Source organism: Miniopterus schreibersii (genome assembly GCF_964146895.1).
Source record: "Miniopterus schreibersii genome assembly, chromosome: 1".
Taxonomy (NCBI): domain Eukaryota; kingdom Metazoa; phylum Chordata; class Mammalia; order Chiroptera; family Miniopteridae; genus Miniopterus; species Miniopterus schreibersii.
Window position 1 is genome coordinate 181,665,722 of NC_138101.1, and position 18,849 is coordinate 181,684,570.

General features: G+C 39.2%; 2 protein-coding genes across 6 annotated transcripts in view; one reads left to right on the forward strand and one right to left on the reverse strand.

The window, feature by feature from the left end:
* BBOF1 (basal body orientation factor 1) overlaps positions 1–4,457 on the forward strand; it is a 30,373-nt gene extending 25,916 nt beyond the window's left edge. For all 3 annotated transcript variants that reach the window (XM_081122452.1, XM_081122450.1, XM_081122451.1), the window contains one exon: positions 4,322–4,457. In XM_081122452.1, coding sequence (XP_080978578.1) covers positions 4,322–4,333 — 12 coding nt within the window. In that variant the 3' untranslated portion in view covers positions 4,334–4,457. The remainder of the gene's footprint in view (positions 1–4,321) is intronic.
* On the reverse strand, positions 19–18,676 carry ALDH6A1 (aldehyde dehydrogenase 6 family member A1). 3 transcript variants are annotated; one of them, XM_081122416.1, is made up of 12 exons: positions 18,374–18,676; positions 12,726–12,785; positions 11,384–11,458; positions 11,057–11,218; positions 10,782–10,860; positions 10,054–10,356; positions 8,580–8,701; positions 7,073–7,262; positions 6,592–6,773; positions 4,815–4,994; positions 4,457–4,555; positions 19–2,404 (listed from the first exon to the last, which is right to left on the reverse strand). In XM_081122416.1, the coding sequence occupies exons 1-12, from the start codon at positions 18,419–18,421 to the stop codon at positions 2,300–2,302; spliced, it is 1,605 nt and encodes a 534-aa protein (XP_080978542.1). In that variant the 5' UTR covers positions 18,422–18,676; the 3' UTR covers positions 19–2,299. The 3 variants fall into 3 exon arrangements, with proteins under 3 accessions (XP_080978542.1, XP_080978543.1, XP_080978544.1); XM_081122417.1 differs by having other exon boundaries at positions 18,312–18,518; XM_081122418.1 differs by lacking the exon at positions 18,374–18,676 and adding an exon at positions 15,267–15,391.
* Between the last annotated feature and the right edge of the window lie 173 nt (positions 18,677–18,849).

The window sequence follows — 18,849 nt, forward strand, 5'->3', positions numbered from 1 at the left end:
ATACCAGATTTTCTTTTTAATAGCTTTTTATTTGTAATTTGTTATTCATAATCAGTACAATGTAGAATCAGAGAAATTTCAAATGAGGCCACATCAGAGCAAAAAGAAAACAAAATACTGATTTTTTTTTAGCTTCTATTAGCATAAATGTAACTGTACAGATATTTTTTCCATCTAAGAAGCAAGAAACTTCTGAGTAACAAGTAGCTAGCCAAGTAAGTTGATTCCAATTAGAGCAACATAATTCTGATTAGTTAGTATTTTAAAAAATGTGATTTCCCTTAAATGTAAGGAAAATTTAGGACTCTCTCTGACTTAATTCCACTTGGAATTTAGAGAATATGACCTTTTATTCAATCCAGCCTGTAGTTGTTGGATTGGATTAAATATCACTACCTGTTGCCAGCTAAGAGAAAAAAACAAAGGTCATTCTATAAATTTCTACTGCTTCACCTTTAGGAAGGCAAATATGAAACAAATCAGGAAGACCCAGTAGGGTCATAAGTGTATTTTATTAAAATTGTAGTCACCTTAAGTCAGCGATTTTCAACCAGTGTGCTACAAGAATTTTTAAAATATGCAATACCTGACCTCTTTTCCATTAGATTGTTAAATTAAAAAAATGACAACAGCCAACACAACAATAGTTGTCTGTGTGAATGCATTCTTGAACCATATATATATAGGTCATATAATATAGTTGCACTTATTAGTCATGTTACATAATAAGGTTGCCTCTGATTGGTTAATTCTTGGTACCAAAAATCCTTATATACAAGTACAGGCACCTAATTTTTTAAAAAGTCAGTTTGGAGCATAAAGGGTAGGTAATTACTATTATTTTTCTGTGAAACAACCAAAATTATACCTTTTTTTTTCCAGATTGGCAAAAAAAATGTAATAAATTTTAGTAATTAGTTTATATGTGCCATGACATGAAAAAGGTTGAAAATCGCTGCCTTAAGTGATTGAAAATTTTGACATTCTATCCAGTAGGTGGTAGTAATAAGCCTAAAATATGGAGAGTGCACAATCCTCTTCAAGGTTTTCACTAGCCTTAATTCACTGAGTTAACTCCATGGAGTAGGTTAGCATTATCCACATGACTAACAGTGAAACAGGAAAATAAATGACCTATGCCATCTGGCTGAGGACCTGAGATTACTTACTCTATCAGAGCCAGAAGGCTCCACCTAGCGCACTGGGTGAAAACTGTATCAGAAAGATAGGATTCAATCGGGATGTAGAACAAAAAGACAGAAGCTATTCTTTTTAGCACTTCCATATCTATTTGACTTAAAGTTTAGCTACATCAAAGAAACAAGCATAAAGACACAGTTGAATTAATGGTAGCAAAATAAATCTGTCGTGAAAAGCTTTAACATTCTTAGACCCTAGTCAATTATTCTATATTAAGGATTCTTTTATTAAAAAGTTTAATTAATGAGAAATGCAAGAGGAAAGAACAACATAAAACATTCGGCAAAGACTATCAGGTTAGACTTGCTTAAAGCAAACATCCCTTGATTTCTGGGACTAAAATAACTTTTGAAATGGTTTTCTTATTGGCATCTGAGTTAATGACTGAATCGTTAATTAATGATTGCTGCAGCAACCCTGAAATTTAACATTTGGCACACACAACAAAACATCAATTTCGCCAATGCATACTGAGGTATCCTTGAGAAGTGATTTTAAGAAGTAGGAACAGAGACAAGGATAGAATTAGTGGTCATGAATCACTAGGACAAAGTGGCATTTAGCAAAAAGAAAGAAGCAGTTGTCACAACTGCAGCATAAGTAGTAATGGACTGTATCTTGTGTAGTGTGGGGTGAGAGGTTCAGGAAAGCCTGGCAGAGGGGTATCCCCCCTGGCAATTACGTAGGGCTGTGTCTGAGAGTCAACCAAAGGGTGAATTTGTATGCTATTTCCTCATCCAAGCAGTCCTCTTCCAATTACGGAAGATCTTCTTTACAAACACTAATCTTCTGTTCAAGTCATCAGAAAAGGGGAGAATTTTTAGAAAACAGGTCTAAGCTCTCATTCCAGATAAGCATTTCACAGTTCACAACAGTTACCTCAAAAAGAGAAGAATGAAGAGTAAGTGAAAATCTGGTTTCAGAGTTACACCAGGAGTCTCCCTATAGCAACTTTGCAATGACTCATGGTCCTGAGAAAGATTTTAGTTACAAGGTATTCCATTTCCAGGGATCTGATCTGAGCAAAGTTGGCAAGTGAAGGTGGTCAAGAATAAAGGGAGGTGACTTAGGATGGACTGAATCTGGGACAAACTCGTTTCTAACGGCCCATGGTAGGCATGACTACAGCGGGTGAGGAAAGAGTAGCATCTTCTTCTTTCCACTGAGAAGTGATGGTCTTTAGCTGAGTGTAGAACTGGATGCCCTAAAGAGAACAAAGGAAAGAATAGAGCAAGAGAGAGTTAGCATATATTTTTGGGAGGTTTCATGATTTCTCTTTTAATCAACTTTTGAAGGAGGTGCTTCGAAATGCTACTCACCCTCCTACCTGAGGAATAGGTACAACTAAAATCCAATATATTGTTCATGTAAATTTATCTAAAACATTTAGCATAATACCTGGCACAGTAAACAGTTGAACCTTAGTTATCATTATGTTGAAACTAGCCAAGAGCATTAGCATCTAAATGGAAAAATTCAACAGTGTAATCTGTTAAACTTATAGGTCATTCTGTTCCTAAAGCTGAATATCATGTGCTCTGAGGTCTTGACTGCTGTTTAACCTTGGGCCTTATCTGTGACATAATGCCCACCTCACAGCAATGTGTGAGGGGAAAATGAAATGACATACAAATCTCTCCTCCCCTGAAGAAGAAAAAGCAATAAAGGAATGAAATCTACATTAGGCATTTCTGACAACTGTCAGTGATGAACAGCTGTACTGAAGTAGTAAAACCCACAGTATCTTACAAATCTAAAGTAAAATGTCTGATATACACATTTACTTCTAAATCATCTATAACATGCAAGCCAAAAAAGCTCAGCATATTTAAGTCTTTATATATACATAGTTTATTTTGTAAGAGTAGGCTTGAGCAAAAGAGAATAGACTATACAGATCTAACACCAAACTACTAGAAAACTAGAAAGATACTGTTAGGAAAAAACACTAGTTTGAGTAAAATACTCTTCTATAATTACTTGACAAAATCTGGACCATGTTAATACACTGAAAACAACTTTAGAGATTATTACATACTTTCAATATAAGATATAACTAAGTTTACATTTTATTAGGTAAGAATGATACTTTCATGTCTTCTTTCCAGAATGCAAATTAGCAATTTAATTACCTGAGGATTTAAGACTTTAAACTTTATATGAGGTCAGTCTTTTCCTCCAAGAGGCCTCACTTATAGAGTAACTTATAAATTTTTGCTAATAGTATCAAACTAGTTTTACAAAAGCTGTGACTTTTGTCACAAACTATATAATCAGCCTCCAAATATCCAAAGTTTTTTCTTAGCTAGTTGGCCACACTGTCATATTCTGCTATGCAATCCCACTGTTAACTTTTTATTAACCTATAAAAGGGAGACCTGTATAGAAAAAAAATGTTATTTAGTGCTGCAGATAAGTGAATAACTAAAGTGTAATGAGGGCTTCTTAACATGGCGTAAAGATTCCTACATGACTTGTCCCGGCCTACCTCTCTAGCCTCATCTTGTACAACTCTCCTACTCCCTCCCTCCCTGTGCTCCAGCCCATTTCTGCTGTTTGAACATGCCATGCCTGTTCCTGCCTTAGGACATATGCACCTGCTGAAGGATGTGGTAATGGTGGTAATTTAATCCTCAACCTCATGAAATATAGGTACTGTTGTCATTCTCATATTACAGATGAAGAAACCTGGGGCACAAAGAGAGTATCCTCCAAGGTCACACAGTTAATAACTGGCTGAGCTGGGGTTTGAACCCAGGCAATTTGGTTTCAGATCTGCTTTATTTTTCCTGTTCAGTGCTGTACTTATAGTGCCTAGAAGAGTGTCTGGTACAAAGAAGGTGCTCGATAAAATTTGTTTAGCAAATAACACTACGGGAGAAATACGTGCAGCAGGAGCACGAGGGCGTACCCAACTGAGCTGAGGAGGGGCTGGTAGTGGTCAGAAGGAACTTTCTGGAGCAGTCCATTCTTTAAGCGGAGACAGGACAGGTGATTAAGAGTTGGGAGATGAAAATGGGGAGGCAGAGGAGGGTTCCAGGCAGAGGAAAGGCCATATATAAGGGCTTGGACTTGCTTATGCTCTTTCCCTAAAACTCTGTTCCCTCTTCATTCTTTTCAGGGGACCCACTGACAAGCACTGCTGAACAATATATGACCCCACAGAGGCTGCTGGCAGGCCTTTCCTTGCAGAATCCTTGTTCCTGAATATGTTGAAGTTTCTTAGAGGAAAAGACATTTTAAAAAACTTAGTTACCTGTTTGCCATAGAAATTGGTGTCTCCCCTGAAGGAAGAGCGAGAGCCAGTGAATGAGAACATTGGTAAAGGCACTGGAATGGGGACATTCACACCCACCTAAGACAGAACAAATCCACGTCAGATATTAACAAAAGAACTCAAATGAAGGAATTCTCCACTTAGAAGCATAAATGCTTGGCATTAGAGAGACCAATTTTATATACCCACCTTCCACCCTATATCCATCTCATTTTATTCCTGAGGGAGAAATGGGGCATTGTGGGAGATCAGAGGGGCAGCCACTGATCACTGTTTACCATCTCCCCAGGAAACAGTAAATGGCTATGAGACTCTCCTAAAAATTCTGTTCACAAACCTGTCCAACATCCACCAAGTGGGAATATTTCCGAGCAGTGGCTCCATTGGTAGTAAAGATGGCAGTTCCATTTCCATATGGGTTATCATTTACAATCTTGATAGCTTCATCCAAGGTGTCTGTCTCCAGGACCACAAGAACTGGACCAAAAATCTCCTCTTTATAACAGGTCATATTTGGCTACCAGGAGTAATGCATCCAAAAAAGAATTCAGTATTTTATGCTTATTTAGTACTTTAGTACCCACTGTTTACATGTTAGTAATCTCTTTTCATTTTTAACCACCATTTTTTAAAATGTGCTTTCTTGCTATGTTCCATCTTCCAAGCTACCAATCATATCAACAATTTGGAATTCCCATTAAGTACAATCACACTCCTTTCCTTTAAGCACTATATTTTTACAGATCTCATGACCCATCACTAGCTCCCTCTTTTATACTTGTATAACCTGTTTATACAATTATTATGTTACTGAAAATTTACATGAAAATTCATTTTTTTATAAATCAAATATAAGAAACACCACAGGAGAAATTTTCTGTTTAAAGAAACCCTGTGTTAAGTTTTCTATAACATAAACAATCCATTCTCATTCACTCCTTTGCCTCCCAAATGAGTCTGTACATTTATATTTTGATATCAGGTCACATTAAACACTCAAAACATCCTTTACCACTGCAGCTAGTCGGCTGTATTTATTGTTTATAAGTGGATTTTTCCTCCATGGTTCTTTGGCAAGAGATTTTGTAATTTCTACTATACTTACATTCAACTCAATTATTCAGGATTATAACAGGATTACAGGGGACACACACATATATATATATTTTAAAAAGCCTCCTAACCTCAGTTTAGTCATTAATTTTAGCTGAGTTTTGATAAATAAAAAATTTTATTTGATAAATAAAAATTATTTTTTTTGGTCACTTCCTGGTGAAAATGTAGCTAAATTTAGGGCACAGTAAGTACTTAATATTGGGTGGCTGGCATGTTATGGAAACACTTGCAATAGCTATAAGCTAGGAGCAAGAAGGAATGGGCAGAAAAAATTAACATTAAACGAATAAGTAACAAGTATAAGATAAGATAGGAGTTGGCAAAATAGGGCCATTGGGCTAAATGTGGCATGCTGCCTGTTTTTGTACAGCCAACAAGCTAAGAATTTCTTTTTTGTTAATCCTCACCCAAGGATATTTTTTCCATTGATTTTTAGAGAGAGTGTGGAAGGGAAGGGGAAGGAAGAAAGAGAGAGACAGAGAAACATCGATGTGAGAGAAACACATTGATTGGTTGCCTTCTGCATGCGCCCCGACTGGGCCTGGGATTGACCTGCAATCCAGGTATGTGCCCCCCATGACTGGGAATCAAACCCACTACCCTTCGGTCCTTGGGCTGACAGTCTGACCACTGACCCACACCAGCCAGGGCTCTATATTTTTTAAATGGCTGAAAAAAATCAATCGTGGCATATAAAATTATTTGAAATTAGTTGCAACAGACATTATATATCCCTGAAAAGCCAAAAATATTCATTACCTAGCTCGCTATGGAAAGTTTGCTGACTGCTAGTAGAGTGGAAAGAGATTAGGAGTGAGAGGGGAGGTTTATTCAGACTCTAGATAAAATAACTGAGTAATTTTATCTGAGCAAAAGATGAGGTCTCTAGTCATTAAATGTTCTCCCATTTATAAATTGGAGGGATGAGATTCCATAGCCTCCAAAGTGCCTTCAGCTCCCATATCTGGGAAATAAATAAATAATCCAGAGTTGTTTACCTTGACATTTGAGATGATGGTTGGTCCAACAAAGTTGCCATTTTCATAGCCTTTGACTTTAATTTTTCTACCATCAAGAAGGATGGAGGCTCCCTCCTTTGTTCCGCTATCGATCAGATTACAGACTCGCTCTTTGGCCTGGGGGGTGATCAGAGGGCCAAGATCAGCTCCAGGCTGGTCTCCTGTAAAACAACACAGAAATGTTTAAGGTCTACATTAGCATAAGTTATGACTGCCAACTAAAGATGAATCCAAAGACCTGGGGATGGGGCAGATGCAGGGTGGAGGGGATCTACTGGGGGAGGGGGGGTACACATCTGTAATACTTTCAACAATAAAGATTAATAAATAAATTTTTTTTAAAAAAGAGGCAATGGTAAGAACTGATATGATTGTTCCTGATGGCCAATGCCAATGCTAAAACCAAGAGCTTGGTGCCACAGATGCAAAATCTAAAGCAGCTAGGCAGATAACTGATTACCTGCATTGACTCTCAGGTTTTTGGCACGCTCCACCAGCTCTGGCAGCCACTTCTTAGCTTCTCCCACAAGGATTGCTGTTGAAAGAGCCATGCAGCGCTGACCAGCAGCTCCAAATGCTGCCCCAACCAACTGGTTCAGGGTATTTTCCTTATTGGCATCTGGCATGACTACCCCATGGTTCTTGGCTCCCTAAAGAAGTACAGAAAGTACATGAATCTTCCTTGACAAATTACAATTAGGCTAAGAAATCAGGCAAATAATCTGAGATTTCAAGTGAAAATTTAAGGTAAGGACTAGAGAATTTATCCTTTGCTGCTTTGAGGATAGATTTATTATTTTTATACTGCTAAAGTCTTTGTAACATTGAGCAAATCTACAGGTTACATTTTTTCCCCTTCTCAGCTAATAAGCTGATATGTGTTTATTTAGATCAAAACAAAAAAAACAAAATGAGAGCCCCAATCATCACATTAAGTCAAACTGATAGGCTAAACACTGCATCAAGGAACCAATGAGAACTCCCTTCTCTTTCCTAAGTTAGAAAGGAAAGAATTTGTTGTCTGCTGGGGTTTCCAGTTACATGAAGAGCAGTGTAAACGAACTGCCAGTAATAATGCCAGTAGCCAGCTGAAAAGCAAAATAGGAGGTAGCCCTCTCCTGATATTTAATTTCTGGAAAGAGGTTCCCCAGACTGGCTTGCTTCTAGATACACAGCCTCATGAACTATGTATTATAACATCTGGTCATTTCCACACATACATTTTCAGATACAATTATAATTGACTGCATGAATAAATACCATGTCAGCTACTTAATTTTATCCCATTACACACAGTATACTCTTAGACACAGAATTCACTCAATAAATTAATATTGAACTGGGAGGAACTTAAGTCAAACTGGCCAACACACATTCAGCCATGAAAAGAAATAAGTGGGCACGTCATGAGGTTTCTAACCTGTACACAGGTGGCTATCCTTTATGCAACATTAGTCAAAGGGTGAGAAAGTAGCAATTGGACTTTATATGTAGTATCAAAGAACTGTCAAGTATTTGACAAGGAATTAGTAGAACAGCAAAACTATATAACCAAGTAAACCACACATCTCATATGGGGATATTGGGCTCTTAAGGAGTAAGATATTTTGACATTGTAGTTAGGAGACGCCTTGAAAGGAGAGAAAGGATAAAGGGCTAGAAAACTATGGTGTGAAGGAAGGAAGGGCCAGCGCCAGAATCCGGCTTACTGCTGAAGCCCCAAGAATCGGAACAATCAGAGGAAAATGTGCCCTTTGGCACCAAAATTTGTTGTATAAGATAAAAGGCAATTAAAACGACTGAGAAGAAAACTCATCATAAAGTTCATCATTAAAGGAAAGGCATTCAGGATGAAATGGAAATAAGGAAACACTGGCATTAGAGTGGGATGAGTGGCCCCTCTGCTGAAGGACCATTTTTAGGTAATTTCAATATGTATAACAGAGGAAAATGGAATAAAAAGTCACCATATTAGCTTGAACTCTCTTGCCATGTCTTGACCCTCTCTCGAAGATGTACTCTCCTGCCTGGTTGGATCCCACAAAGCTGATTGCTCTGATATCCGGATGATCACAAATAAAGTTTACAGCTTTAAGAAGAAAATAAATGATTACCATAAAGGAACAAATGGCTATGGGTTTCTCAACATCACAAATTTCCCTTTTTCCCACTGCTATGAGGGAGGAGTTTTCACACTTTTGTGTTTCTATGCTGGATTACTATTTTGAGGTTCTCTCTTTCTTTGTCCTCTTAATTCTTTAAACTATAAATTCTACTTAGCCTCTTCCCCTTATTTTTCTCATTTGCTCTTCCAGAATTTCCACCTCTAACTCTGAAGGCTACAACTCCTAATTTCTTCCAAAATAACAGCCTTTCAGAGCATTTGAGATCATGCTTCCCGGCACTGTCCTCAGTTTGGGCTCAAATACACTTATAAAATTCTCCAAAATAACAGCCCTTCAATACTTAATACTTCTGTTCTTTAAGAATGTGCTATTTCTTTACCTGTCATTATATACCAGAACTCTCATATACCATTGTGCCCTCATGTACACTCATGTGGAGCTTAATGACGGGGACACATTCTGAAAAATTCGTCATTAGGCAATTTTGTCTTTGTGCGAATATCATAGAGTGCACATACACAAACCTAGATGGTATAGCCTACTACACACCTAGACTAGATGGTAGAGCCTGTTGTTCATAGGCTACAAGCCTATACAGCATACTTCTGTACAAAACAATATGAGATTAAATTAAACATGAGAAAATGACATAATCAACAGATATAGTAAACTTGAAATGCATAAGGCTGCTGTCAGCATAACACAACATATTATTTTACAGAAAACTTTTTTAAGTAGAAAGAGTACACTCTAAAAATACCAAAAAGTATGGCATAGTAAATACACAACCTGGTTATAATAAAATTACTTAATTTTATTATGCCTCAATTTTCTTATCTCTAAAATGGAAAAATAATAGCACCTATCTCAAAGGGTTCTGATAAAGATGAAATGAGATAACATGTGTGAGGCACTAGGAACAGTGCCTAAAACACAGAAGCACTTTTTAAGTAGTAGCTATTATATGAATTAGAAGGCCTTCTTCAGTCTCTGAGGTCTAAAAATTCTGAGTTAAATATCTTCATAAATTCTCTGAACATTGAAGTAAAAACTTTTCCTTCAATTTTATCTGTATCTTGCCCTAATCCATATTTCTTTGTCCCAGTATTTTGTATGGCAAGAAAGCACTCCTATTTGCCAGTTAGTTACCTTAGCACACAGATGGCAAAACAGTCAACAAATATTACCTTCAAACATGGAGACTACTATCAGTAAATTCCTTCCTCCCTAGGTTCCTCAGGCTAGAACACCCCATCACCACTCAACACCATTATCTGGCAGCCAGATTAAGTGCCACGTACTGAATGGCAGTTACCTTCATGTTGTCCATGGATGATGTTCAGTGTTCCATCAGGGGCACCAGAGTCCTGGAGCAACTTAGCAAGAAGCATAGTTGCTCCAGGGACTCGCTCTGATGGTTTCATTAGGAAGGTATTTCCACATACCATGGCCATGGGAAACATCCAAAGGGGGATCATGGCAGGAAAATTGAATGGAGCAATGCCTGCACACACCCCTAGAGGCAGACGGTAGGAATAAAGGTCCATGTCTTTGGTGATGGATGGCATGGTCTCTCCCAACATGAGGGATGTCACACTACAGGCATGCTCAACCACCTCTGCAACAGAGAAGAAGCAGTCAGGCCAGCAGCTACCCACACTGTACACTACTTAGCTGTGTCGGGCCCTAGTAAGCCCTGAGGGCAGGGAGTGGCTCAGGCCAATGACAGAGGGAAGAAACCCTAACTTGACCTTCTCAGTGAAGGGGTTGTGCAAAACAAGATTCTCTAAGTGGGAAAAAGATAGTGAAATGTACATACCTACTGGAAGATCAGTTGAGTAAAACAAAGAATGAAGTAAACCAATTTCATAGATTGCTAAGAAGCATTTCCATTTTCCACATGTATTAAAAAAAGATACCATGGGATAACAAAATCAACATAGAGGAAGAAGCAATCCCTCATTATAGGATCTTTGCCTCCCATTTTCCTTCGCTCCTTTCCCAAAAGTCCCTGAAACTCTCCATGAGGGACTCCCAGCTTACGAAGGCCTCGAAATACATCTCCTTCAGCATCAGCTAGGGTCTTCCCTTGCTCCAGAGTGATTAACCTGGCAATTTCTTTCTAGAGAGAAAACACACAAATAGAAACCAATGCAAGGATTTACCTCCTTTATTTCTCAGACAGCCAAGGAAGGACAAAACTGAGGGAGAAGTAGTATGATAAAGAGAGCCATGGTTTATCTCTCTGGACTGCAGAGTGAGGGAGCGCAGCTAAAATGGCCTCTGTGCTGGAAAATGGCATCATTCAAATTTCTTACCAAGTTTTCTTTAATAAGTTGTTGATAGCGAAGCAGGACCTGCTGACGGCTTAATACTGAAGTGTCTGCCCATGTAGGAAAAGCACGTTTGCAGGAAGCAACAGCTGCATCCATTTCAGCCTTGGTGGCCTGAGGGACCCGACCAATGACCTCGTTGGTGGCCTGATGGGAAAAAGCAGCACATCATCCGTTGCCCCTGCCCACCTTCTCCATTTTTCATCTATCCACAAAGGCAACACTATGTGCTTCACGATAGACACCCAGGTCCCCACTTTCCTACCATGTTTCCAGAATTCTAGGCTAGTCAGTTTAAGCAGTTTTGCTTACTGGGTTGTGGATGTCAATCCATTTGTCACTTTTGGATTCAACAAATTTCCCATCAATGAAGAGCTTTACAGTTGGCTGAAAAAAAAGAACACATACACACAAAACTTTGTATTAATTGCTTTACTTCTCTCACTTTCACAAAGAGGAAGGAAATCAGGTTGATAATGAATCTACTGCTCTCTAGAAATGTTACCACTCAGAAAGCAATACACAATAGACTTGTTTACAGTATTTGTTAAGATTTGGAAGAGCCTCTCAATACTGTGACCTCTCTGGAAATTTCCAGCTAACCACACAGTGGAACTTCATGAGTAAATACGTCACTGTAAAGCTTATATTAAAAAAGCAGCAGATTCTGTGTTAACAAAGACTAGCCATTGTGACTTCTTGGCCCAGCTGATTTTCTGTCACATTACCATGATAATGTCTTACCTTTCTTATCAAAATATATGTTTTTTAAATATATCTTTACTGATTTCAGAGAAAGGAAAGGAGAGGGAGAGAGAGAGATAGAAACATCAATGATGAGAGAGTCATTGATGGCTGCCTCCAGCAAGACCCTGACTGGGCATTGAGCCTGCAACCTGGGCATGTGCCCTGACCGGGAATCGAACCCCGATCGCCTGGATCCTAGGTCAACGCTCAACTGCTGAGCCACACCTGGTCGGGCTCAAAATATTTTTAAAATGTTTATATTTGTGATTTTTTTTCTGAGAAGCTTACTTTCATTAAATTTTCAAAAGGGTCTGTGGACCAAAAAAGGTGAAGGACTACTAAGTTACAGCATGTACAGGCTTCTATAAAGAAAGGAGTTTGAGCACCAGTCCTATTTATTAGATTTTAGGTATTGCAAATGGATGACAAGCACAAGGTCTATAAAAACAACTCTAAAGGTTGTGAAGAAGTACAAATTACCTGGAAGGGTCAACTAAACTTCTAGAAGCCATCAAATGCTTATATCTTTTAACACAGTAATCTTATTTTAGAAGAGAAATAATCCAAAAGAAATAAAAAATAAAAAAAAACAACTATAAATGTTTGTAAAACAATATTGAAAAACTGAAGCAATCTCAATGTTATATGGGGAAAATATGAGTTAATTCAGGTTATATATACTGAATGGAATATAATGCAGCCACTAAAGTCCTAACTATGTATAAAAACCATCTTACAATACTGAAAATGCTTACAGCATAATAGACATAATATTAAATAAGAAAACCAAGATAGAAAGTTTCACATACACTCTGGTCACAATTACATAAAGAAGATAAATGGGAATACCCCAAAATTATACTGGATTCCTTCTCAGAAGTCAACCTTTCATGTCAAATAAACTCACCACTGAAGAAGAAGAGAAGGAGGATGCTGGATACCAAGTGGAGTTCACCTTGGAAGAAACCTGTGAGGTAAAAGAATGATTATTTTGACAAATGAGAGCAGAAAATTATTAAAAACTTACTATATGCTTAATATTATACTAGTTATTGTGGATATATGAAAAAGGACTTGATGTTTGCTCTCAAAGGTCATATAATATTTAAAAAGAAAAGACATGAGACAGATACAGCAACTGAGAAAAAAAGAAACTGTAATGATGTGTCCTCAATTTCTGGCCAGTACTGATTAAAAAATATTTTTTGTCATCAGTCCATATTTTACTAACTTTTAGCCTAGAAAATGTAGTCACCATAAATCTAACAATATGAAAACACTTAGCATGGTATCCAATACAATAGGTGTTGAATATAAGACAGTATATAACCAAGTATCAAATATGAGTATAATATGTGCATACAAATACTTGAACACAAATGTTTTAGCAGCTTTTGTAATATCTCAAAACTTAGAAACAACCCAAATGTCTACACTGGGTGGGTGAATAGGAAACTAATGTGGTATACCCATATATTGGACTATTACTCAGAAATAAAAAAAAAAAAAGAACTGTTGATACATGCAACAACATGAATAATTATAGTAATTATATTGAGTAAAATAAGTCAGATATAAAAAGAGTATATACTGTATGACTCATTTATATAAAACTAAAAATGCAAACTAATCTGTAGTGTCAGAAAGCAGATCAGTGGTTGCCTAACAATGACGGGGGAGGTGGAGAGCAGAGAGTATGAGGGAAACTTTTTGGGGTCTGGATATAATCATTATCTTCATTGTGATGATGTTTTCACAGGTGTGTACAAATATTAAAACATATCAAATTGTAATCTTTAAATATATACAGTTCGTGCCAATTTTATTTCAATAAAACTATTTTTAAAAATGCCACATGTATCTTATAGGATATAATCAGAATACTGGAGGGGGATCAGTTACAATAAAATAAGTCTCCAAATAAATAGTTTGTATATAAGCTATGGAAGTTGATTTAAGAAATATTAAAGTCTAATCAAAGTGAACAATTTGAAATACTTGGGTGTAGAATATAAAAGGCTGCAATCTAATAATCTATTATCTTGTCCACGCTAACAGAGACCATGCTAACCAAAGGTTTAGAGCTGCATGAAGTGCAATAATTTGTGCACCTGTAGCACTGTTCAGAGGAAAGGGTGCTGGTCCTTTGAAGCAGCAGACAAACCTTCCAAATGCCTAGTCTGCTTCCTCCTCCATTCCTCACAAAAGCTATTTCAAACCACCAACACTCTCCTGGAGCCCATTGTGTCTTATTTATAGCCATGTTCCCAATAACAACCTGGTACATAGTAGGTGTCCAATAAATATCTACTGAACAAAAGAAAGGTCCACTGGACCTGACTTCCCTCACCTCAGACTAGATTAGGTGTCCCTCTTTTTGTACTCCCATAGCAGTCAATACTTCTCCTATTAGGTTTATCTGTCTCTGTTGTAATTGCCTGGGTATTTGTTTGTTACCCAAAAGACTGTAAGTTCCATTAGGGTAGGTACTGTATCTCTCTTGTTCACCTGCTTTACAGAGTTACTGTGATCAAGACTGTACAGATATGAAAAATCATTGGTGATCATTAAATGCTGTTATTATTATTATAAATGCTTATTTGCTCACTCCTTACTATTTCAAAACTTATCAATTCCCCTAAAACTCCCAACTCTGCTACTTCCCCTCTTACTCTCAAGAGCTGACCTTGTTTTCCTATTTCAGAGGAAACAGAAACCATCAGATGAGAACTTCCTCAACCTCCTAGTAGCAAATCTACAAAACTGACCTGCAACTATATTCATCTTTTTTTCCTTCCTCCCTCTTATAATGGAGAAGGTTGCTAGCAAACTCTATGAGGACAAAGTGACTGGGAGACGGAGGTGCACAATCTGTATCTGTGGACTGACTTCAGTGGTGTCTGTCCTCCAATCTAAGGCTAAACCGTGTACCTGTGTTCTAGAGCCAACGTTTCCTGCTGCTTACTTTTTAAAAAAATTTCCTTTTAAAAAAATTTTTTTTATTGATTTTCTTGGAGAGAAAGGGAGAGGGAGAGACAGAGAGAGAAACATCAATGTGAGAGTAAAATATCAGTCGGCTACCTCTTGCACGCCCCCTAACTGGGGATTGAGCCAGCAACCCAGGCATGTGCCCTGACAAGGAACTGAACCAGCAACCTTTTGGTGCACAGGCTGACGCCCAACGAACTGAGCCACACTGGCCAGGGCATGACTTAGAAGTTTTTAAGTCTCAATCTCAGTTCTAGGCTAAGTACCTGATTGTAGAGTTCATAAAAATACCCAAATTCCTCTATTTCTCATGTCATATTATGTAATAACATCTTGTTTAATTATTAAGTCTCTGTCTCCTTAGAGCACTAGATGGTTGTGTCCTCAGGCCCTAGCACCATTCCTGGAACAGAGTAAGCACTCAGTACTATTTTGCAGAACAAAAAGAATGAATACTCACCAAGCAATCGTTTGATATTAATTTTGTTTCATGTATATTCTCTTATAGGGAAGAAAATGCATGGATCAGCCAACTTGAGCATTCTAGGCCACTCAGTTTTATTTTTTCACTTGTACACAACCTCCCTGCTGTCAAGAGGGCATAAAAGGCACTGCTGGTATAATGAAACATTATCACATAGTTTTTGATAGATTAGATCTCCTATCTTTTCTTCATTTCCCAAAAAACAATCATTAGCACTGCTGCTGAACTATCCTATGTCCAGTCACACCAAACTTCTTGCTCTCTAGATTTATTTTGTAAATAAATATCTCTTTATTTTGTACTTGCTATTTCTTTTACCAGGAAGTCCCTTCTCCCCTTGGCTAAAGGCCTGCTAGTCTTGCAAGACTCAAGCCCAAGCCGATCAATGTTTCTCTCATCGATGTTTCTATCTCTCTCCCTTCCTCTCTCTAAAATTAAAAAAAAATAAAAAAGACTCAAGCCCAGAGCCAACTCCTTTTGGGAGCTTTTCCTGAATTGCACAGGTTGAGTTTGAGGCTTTTTCCACATGTTCCTGCAGTGCTCTGTGCACTCCTATTATTTAGCATTTATTGTTGCATTACAATAGGGAAGCTTTCAGTGAATATTTTATTTACCTCTCCTTTCCCAAAGCCTGGGGAGAGTGCCTGACACAAAAAGAGATGACAAGACTTAAGTCCTGAGTTTAGTTACTAGTTGGAAACCTTGGATGGCTTTAGTCGTAAGTCTTAGGTAACTTACTTTGTTATATTCATTAATTCTAATCTTCACAAACAATCTTAAAACTAGAAATGGTGGAGCTGGGATAGAATCCAGGTATGATTGTGAAGCCTATGCTGTTTTTTTAAATCTTCACCTGAGGATGTGTTTTTATTGATTTTTTTTTTTTTTTTTTAGAGACAGAGGAAGGGAAAGAGAGAGAAGAGGAGGAGGAGGAGGAGAGAGAAACATTAATCTGAGAAACATCAATTGGTTGCCTCCTGCATGCATCCTGACCAGGGATCAAACCCACAACCTGGGTGTGTGCCCTGACTGGAATCGAAGCCAAAACCCTTTAGTGTACAGGAGGACACTCCAACCAACTGAGCCACCCGCCAAGGGCTGTGCTTTTTATACCGCATCATTGAGGCAAGTCACTGCGACTCTTTAAGACTGGTTTTCTGAATGGGAATCATAATACCATAGGAGCAGAAGTTCAAAATTTTACTAGCCACTATTTCAGAGATGATGTACTTTAAGTAACTGAAAACATGAACTCTCTCCTTTACACATCTTTTTGGTAATCCTCTAAAATTCATGACTGCTGGAATCTAGACTAGTCTTTATCAGTTTCATGTTACAGTAACTACTAGTTGGCTAAGGATTACTATTTCTGTTTTTTCCAATTCAACTCAGAAGTTTCTTCAAATTATTGAGAAAACAGTGTATTTCTAAAATAAAGTACACGCGGAGGGAGATTCTTCTTGATGTAAAAAACAAAATAGAGTACCGTCTTAAGGATCTCTTTTTAATGACTCATTATGATTGAGGGGAGGGAAAGGAGGCAAAAGGAAAAAGTCAGCTTCATTAAAAGATTTCAAGGATGCCCGGCTGGGCGTGGCTCAGCGGTTGAGCATCAGTCTAGGATCCAGGAGATCACAGTTCAATTCCTGTTCAGGGCACAGGCCTAGATTGCAGGCTCAATTCCCAGCAGGGGGCGTGCAGGAGGAAGCTGATCAATGACAACTCTCTCATTATTGATGTTTCTCTCTCTCTCCCTCTTTCTGAAATCAATAAAGATATATTTAAAAAAAAAAAAAAGATTTCAAGGAGAAATAGAAAACAGGGTGGACACTTCACTTTCCTACTATTAAAAAAGGATACTGGAAAAACAACTGGGATCACAGCAAGAAATATACAACTGAAGCTAGATCATCTGACAAACCTTTCCAACCCATTCTCCACATTTTCCCATTAAATAGCATATTTAAACCTTTGCTGACTCTAAGAATCTTAAAAATGATTAAGTTTCTGCAGTAGAACTCACTAAAACCTGGTAAATACCAATATTATCTAGAAGTCCAACAATATAAAGAAATTCCCAGGCTGGAAGTAATGAGTAAGAGGGGCAATATTGTTATTTGCAGGTTGCAGAATGTTGTCGGCAGTAAAACTTGCCTCATATTCTAAGTCCTTGCTAAGCGGTGAACAGGGGAAAGGCTATAAAGAGGTGGAGGTCACAGGCCTCAGGCATGAGCTCTTGTAGCTCCACCACCTCTCCTTAGGCTGGCTTCCTAGAGGAACCCACCCCCAGCCCCCATGGGTAGTGTTGAGGGTATGTTGGCCCACTAAAAACTGACTTAGGGGCAGGAACTGGGAACTTACACTTCTTGTAGTGATGTTTAGTCCCTTGCATGTGCTTGGGACAAACTAGTAGCATAAATGTGTTCTTATTTACTGCCAGCATGAGCACTGTAACTTTGCTGAGAGAAAGTTTAACAGTCTTGGCAAGCAAGGGGACGGCCCATGGCCCGTGGAAAAAACAAATAGCCATAGTTGGGGAAAATAGCTTAGCAAACGGCTGCTTTGGGGGGAAACCTAGTGTACACTTCGAGAAAGAGATTCAAAGTTCATTCACTGACCCTCGGCCCTCGTGTGTCTCCTCTTCCCCACCCCCTGGCTCGGATTATAGACAGTGATATAGAGTGGGGGAAGGGTGCTATCTGGAAGCTCCTGGCAGGCGAAAAAGCTCTTAAAAAAGGTGACCAGAGGGGAGTTTCTGGGGAGAGAGGTGGCAGGTGCAGAGGTGAAGGGGAAAGAATGTGGGAGGTCCGAGGAGAGGTGAGGGCAGTAACAAGGCGGGGCTGGAGGAGGTGTGTGGGCCAGAGCCACACCTGGGGAGGCTCAAAAGCGAAAGGGTGGGAGGGGCAGGGGTGACTGTCCCGGGCTGGATGCGACGGGGGCGGATACCGAGTGAGAGGGGTGGGACAGGGCCGGACAGGTCTTGTGGGAACAGCAGGGTAGGCCCAGAAGGGGTTGACTCACAGAGCGGACGGAATAGGACCCAATTCCTAGCTTCGCGACCCCACGGCGCCACCCTCACTCGCCTGCAGGATCCGAGCCCGCACTGCGGCCGCCGCCACTACCGCCGCCATGGTTCTCGGCAGCCTCTTCTCCGCCTCCCCGTGCCTCTACTCCCCGTGACTCCCTTGAAGAACTGCGCTGCCAGACTTCACCCCTCCATCCTGCCGCACCTCTTCATTGGTGGGAAGGATCATTCCCTTAGCCAATCACTCGCCCTAACTCCTGACTCCACCCCTCACTCCCAGTTTTAGGGACAGGCGATTGGTCAGAAGTGAAAGAGCTCTCCGCTCTCCCACCTCAGCAAATTCTGTTGGCCGAGGTAGGGAAGACGCCCCTAACTTGGGTGCTCTATATTCAGCGGGCAGGGAAGACGCCCCCTAACCGGGAACCCCGATTGGCTACAGGGACGACTGCAGCCCCACCCCCTCACTGAAGAAAGTAAATAAAACCTTCCAAGAATTTTGCAGGCTCTCTACCTCATCCAGTGCGTGAGGGGGTG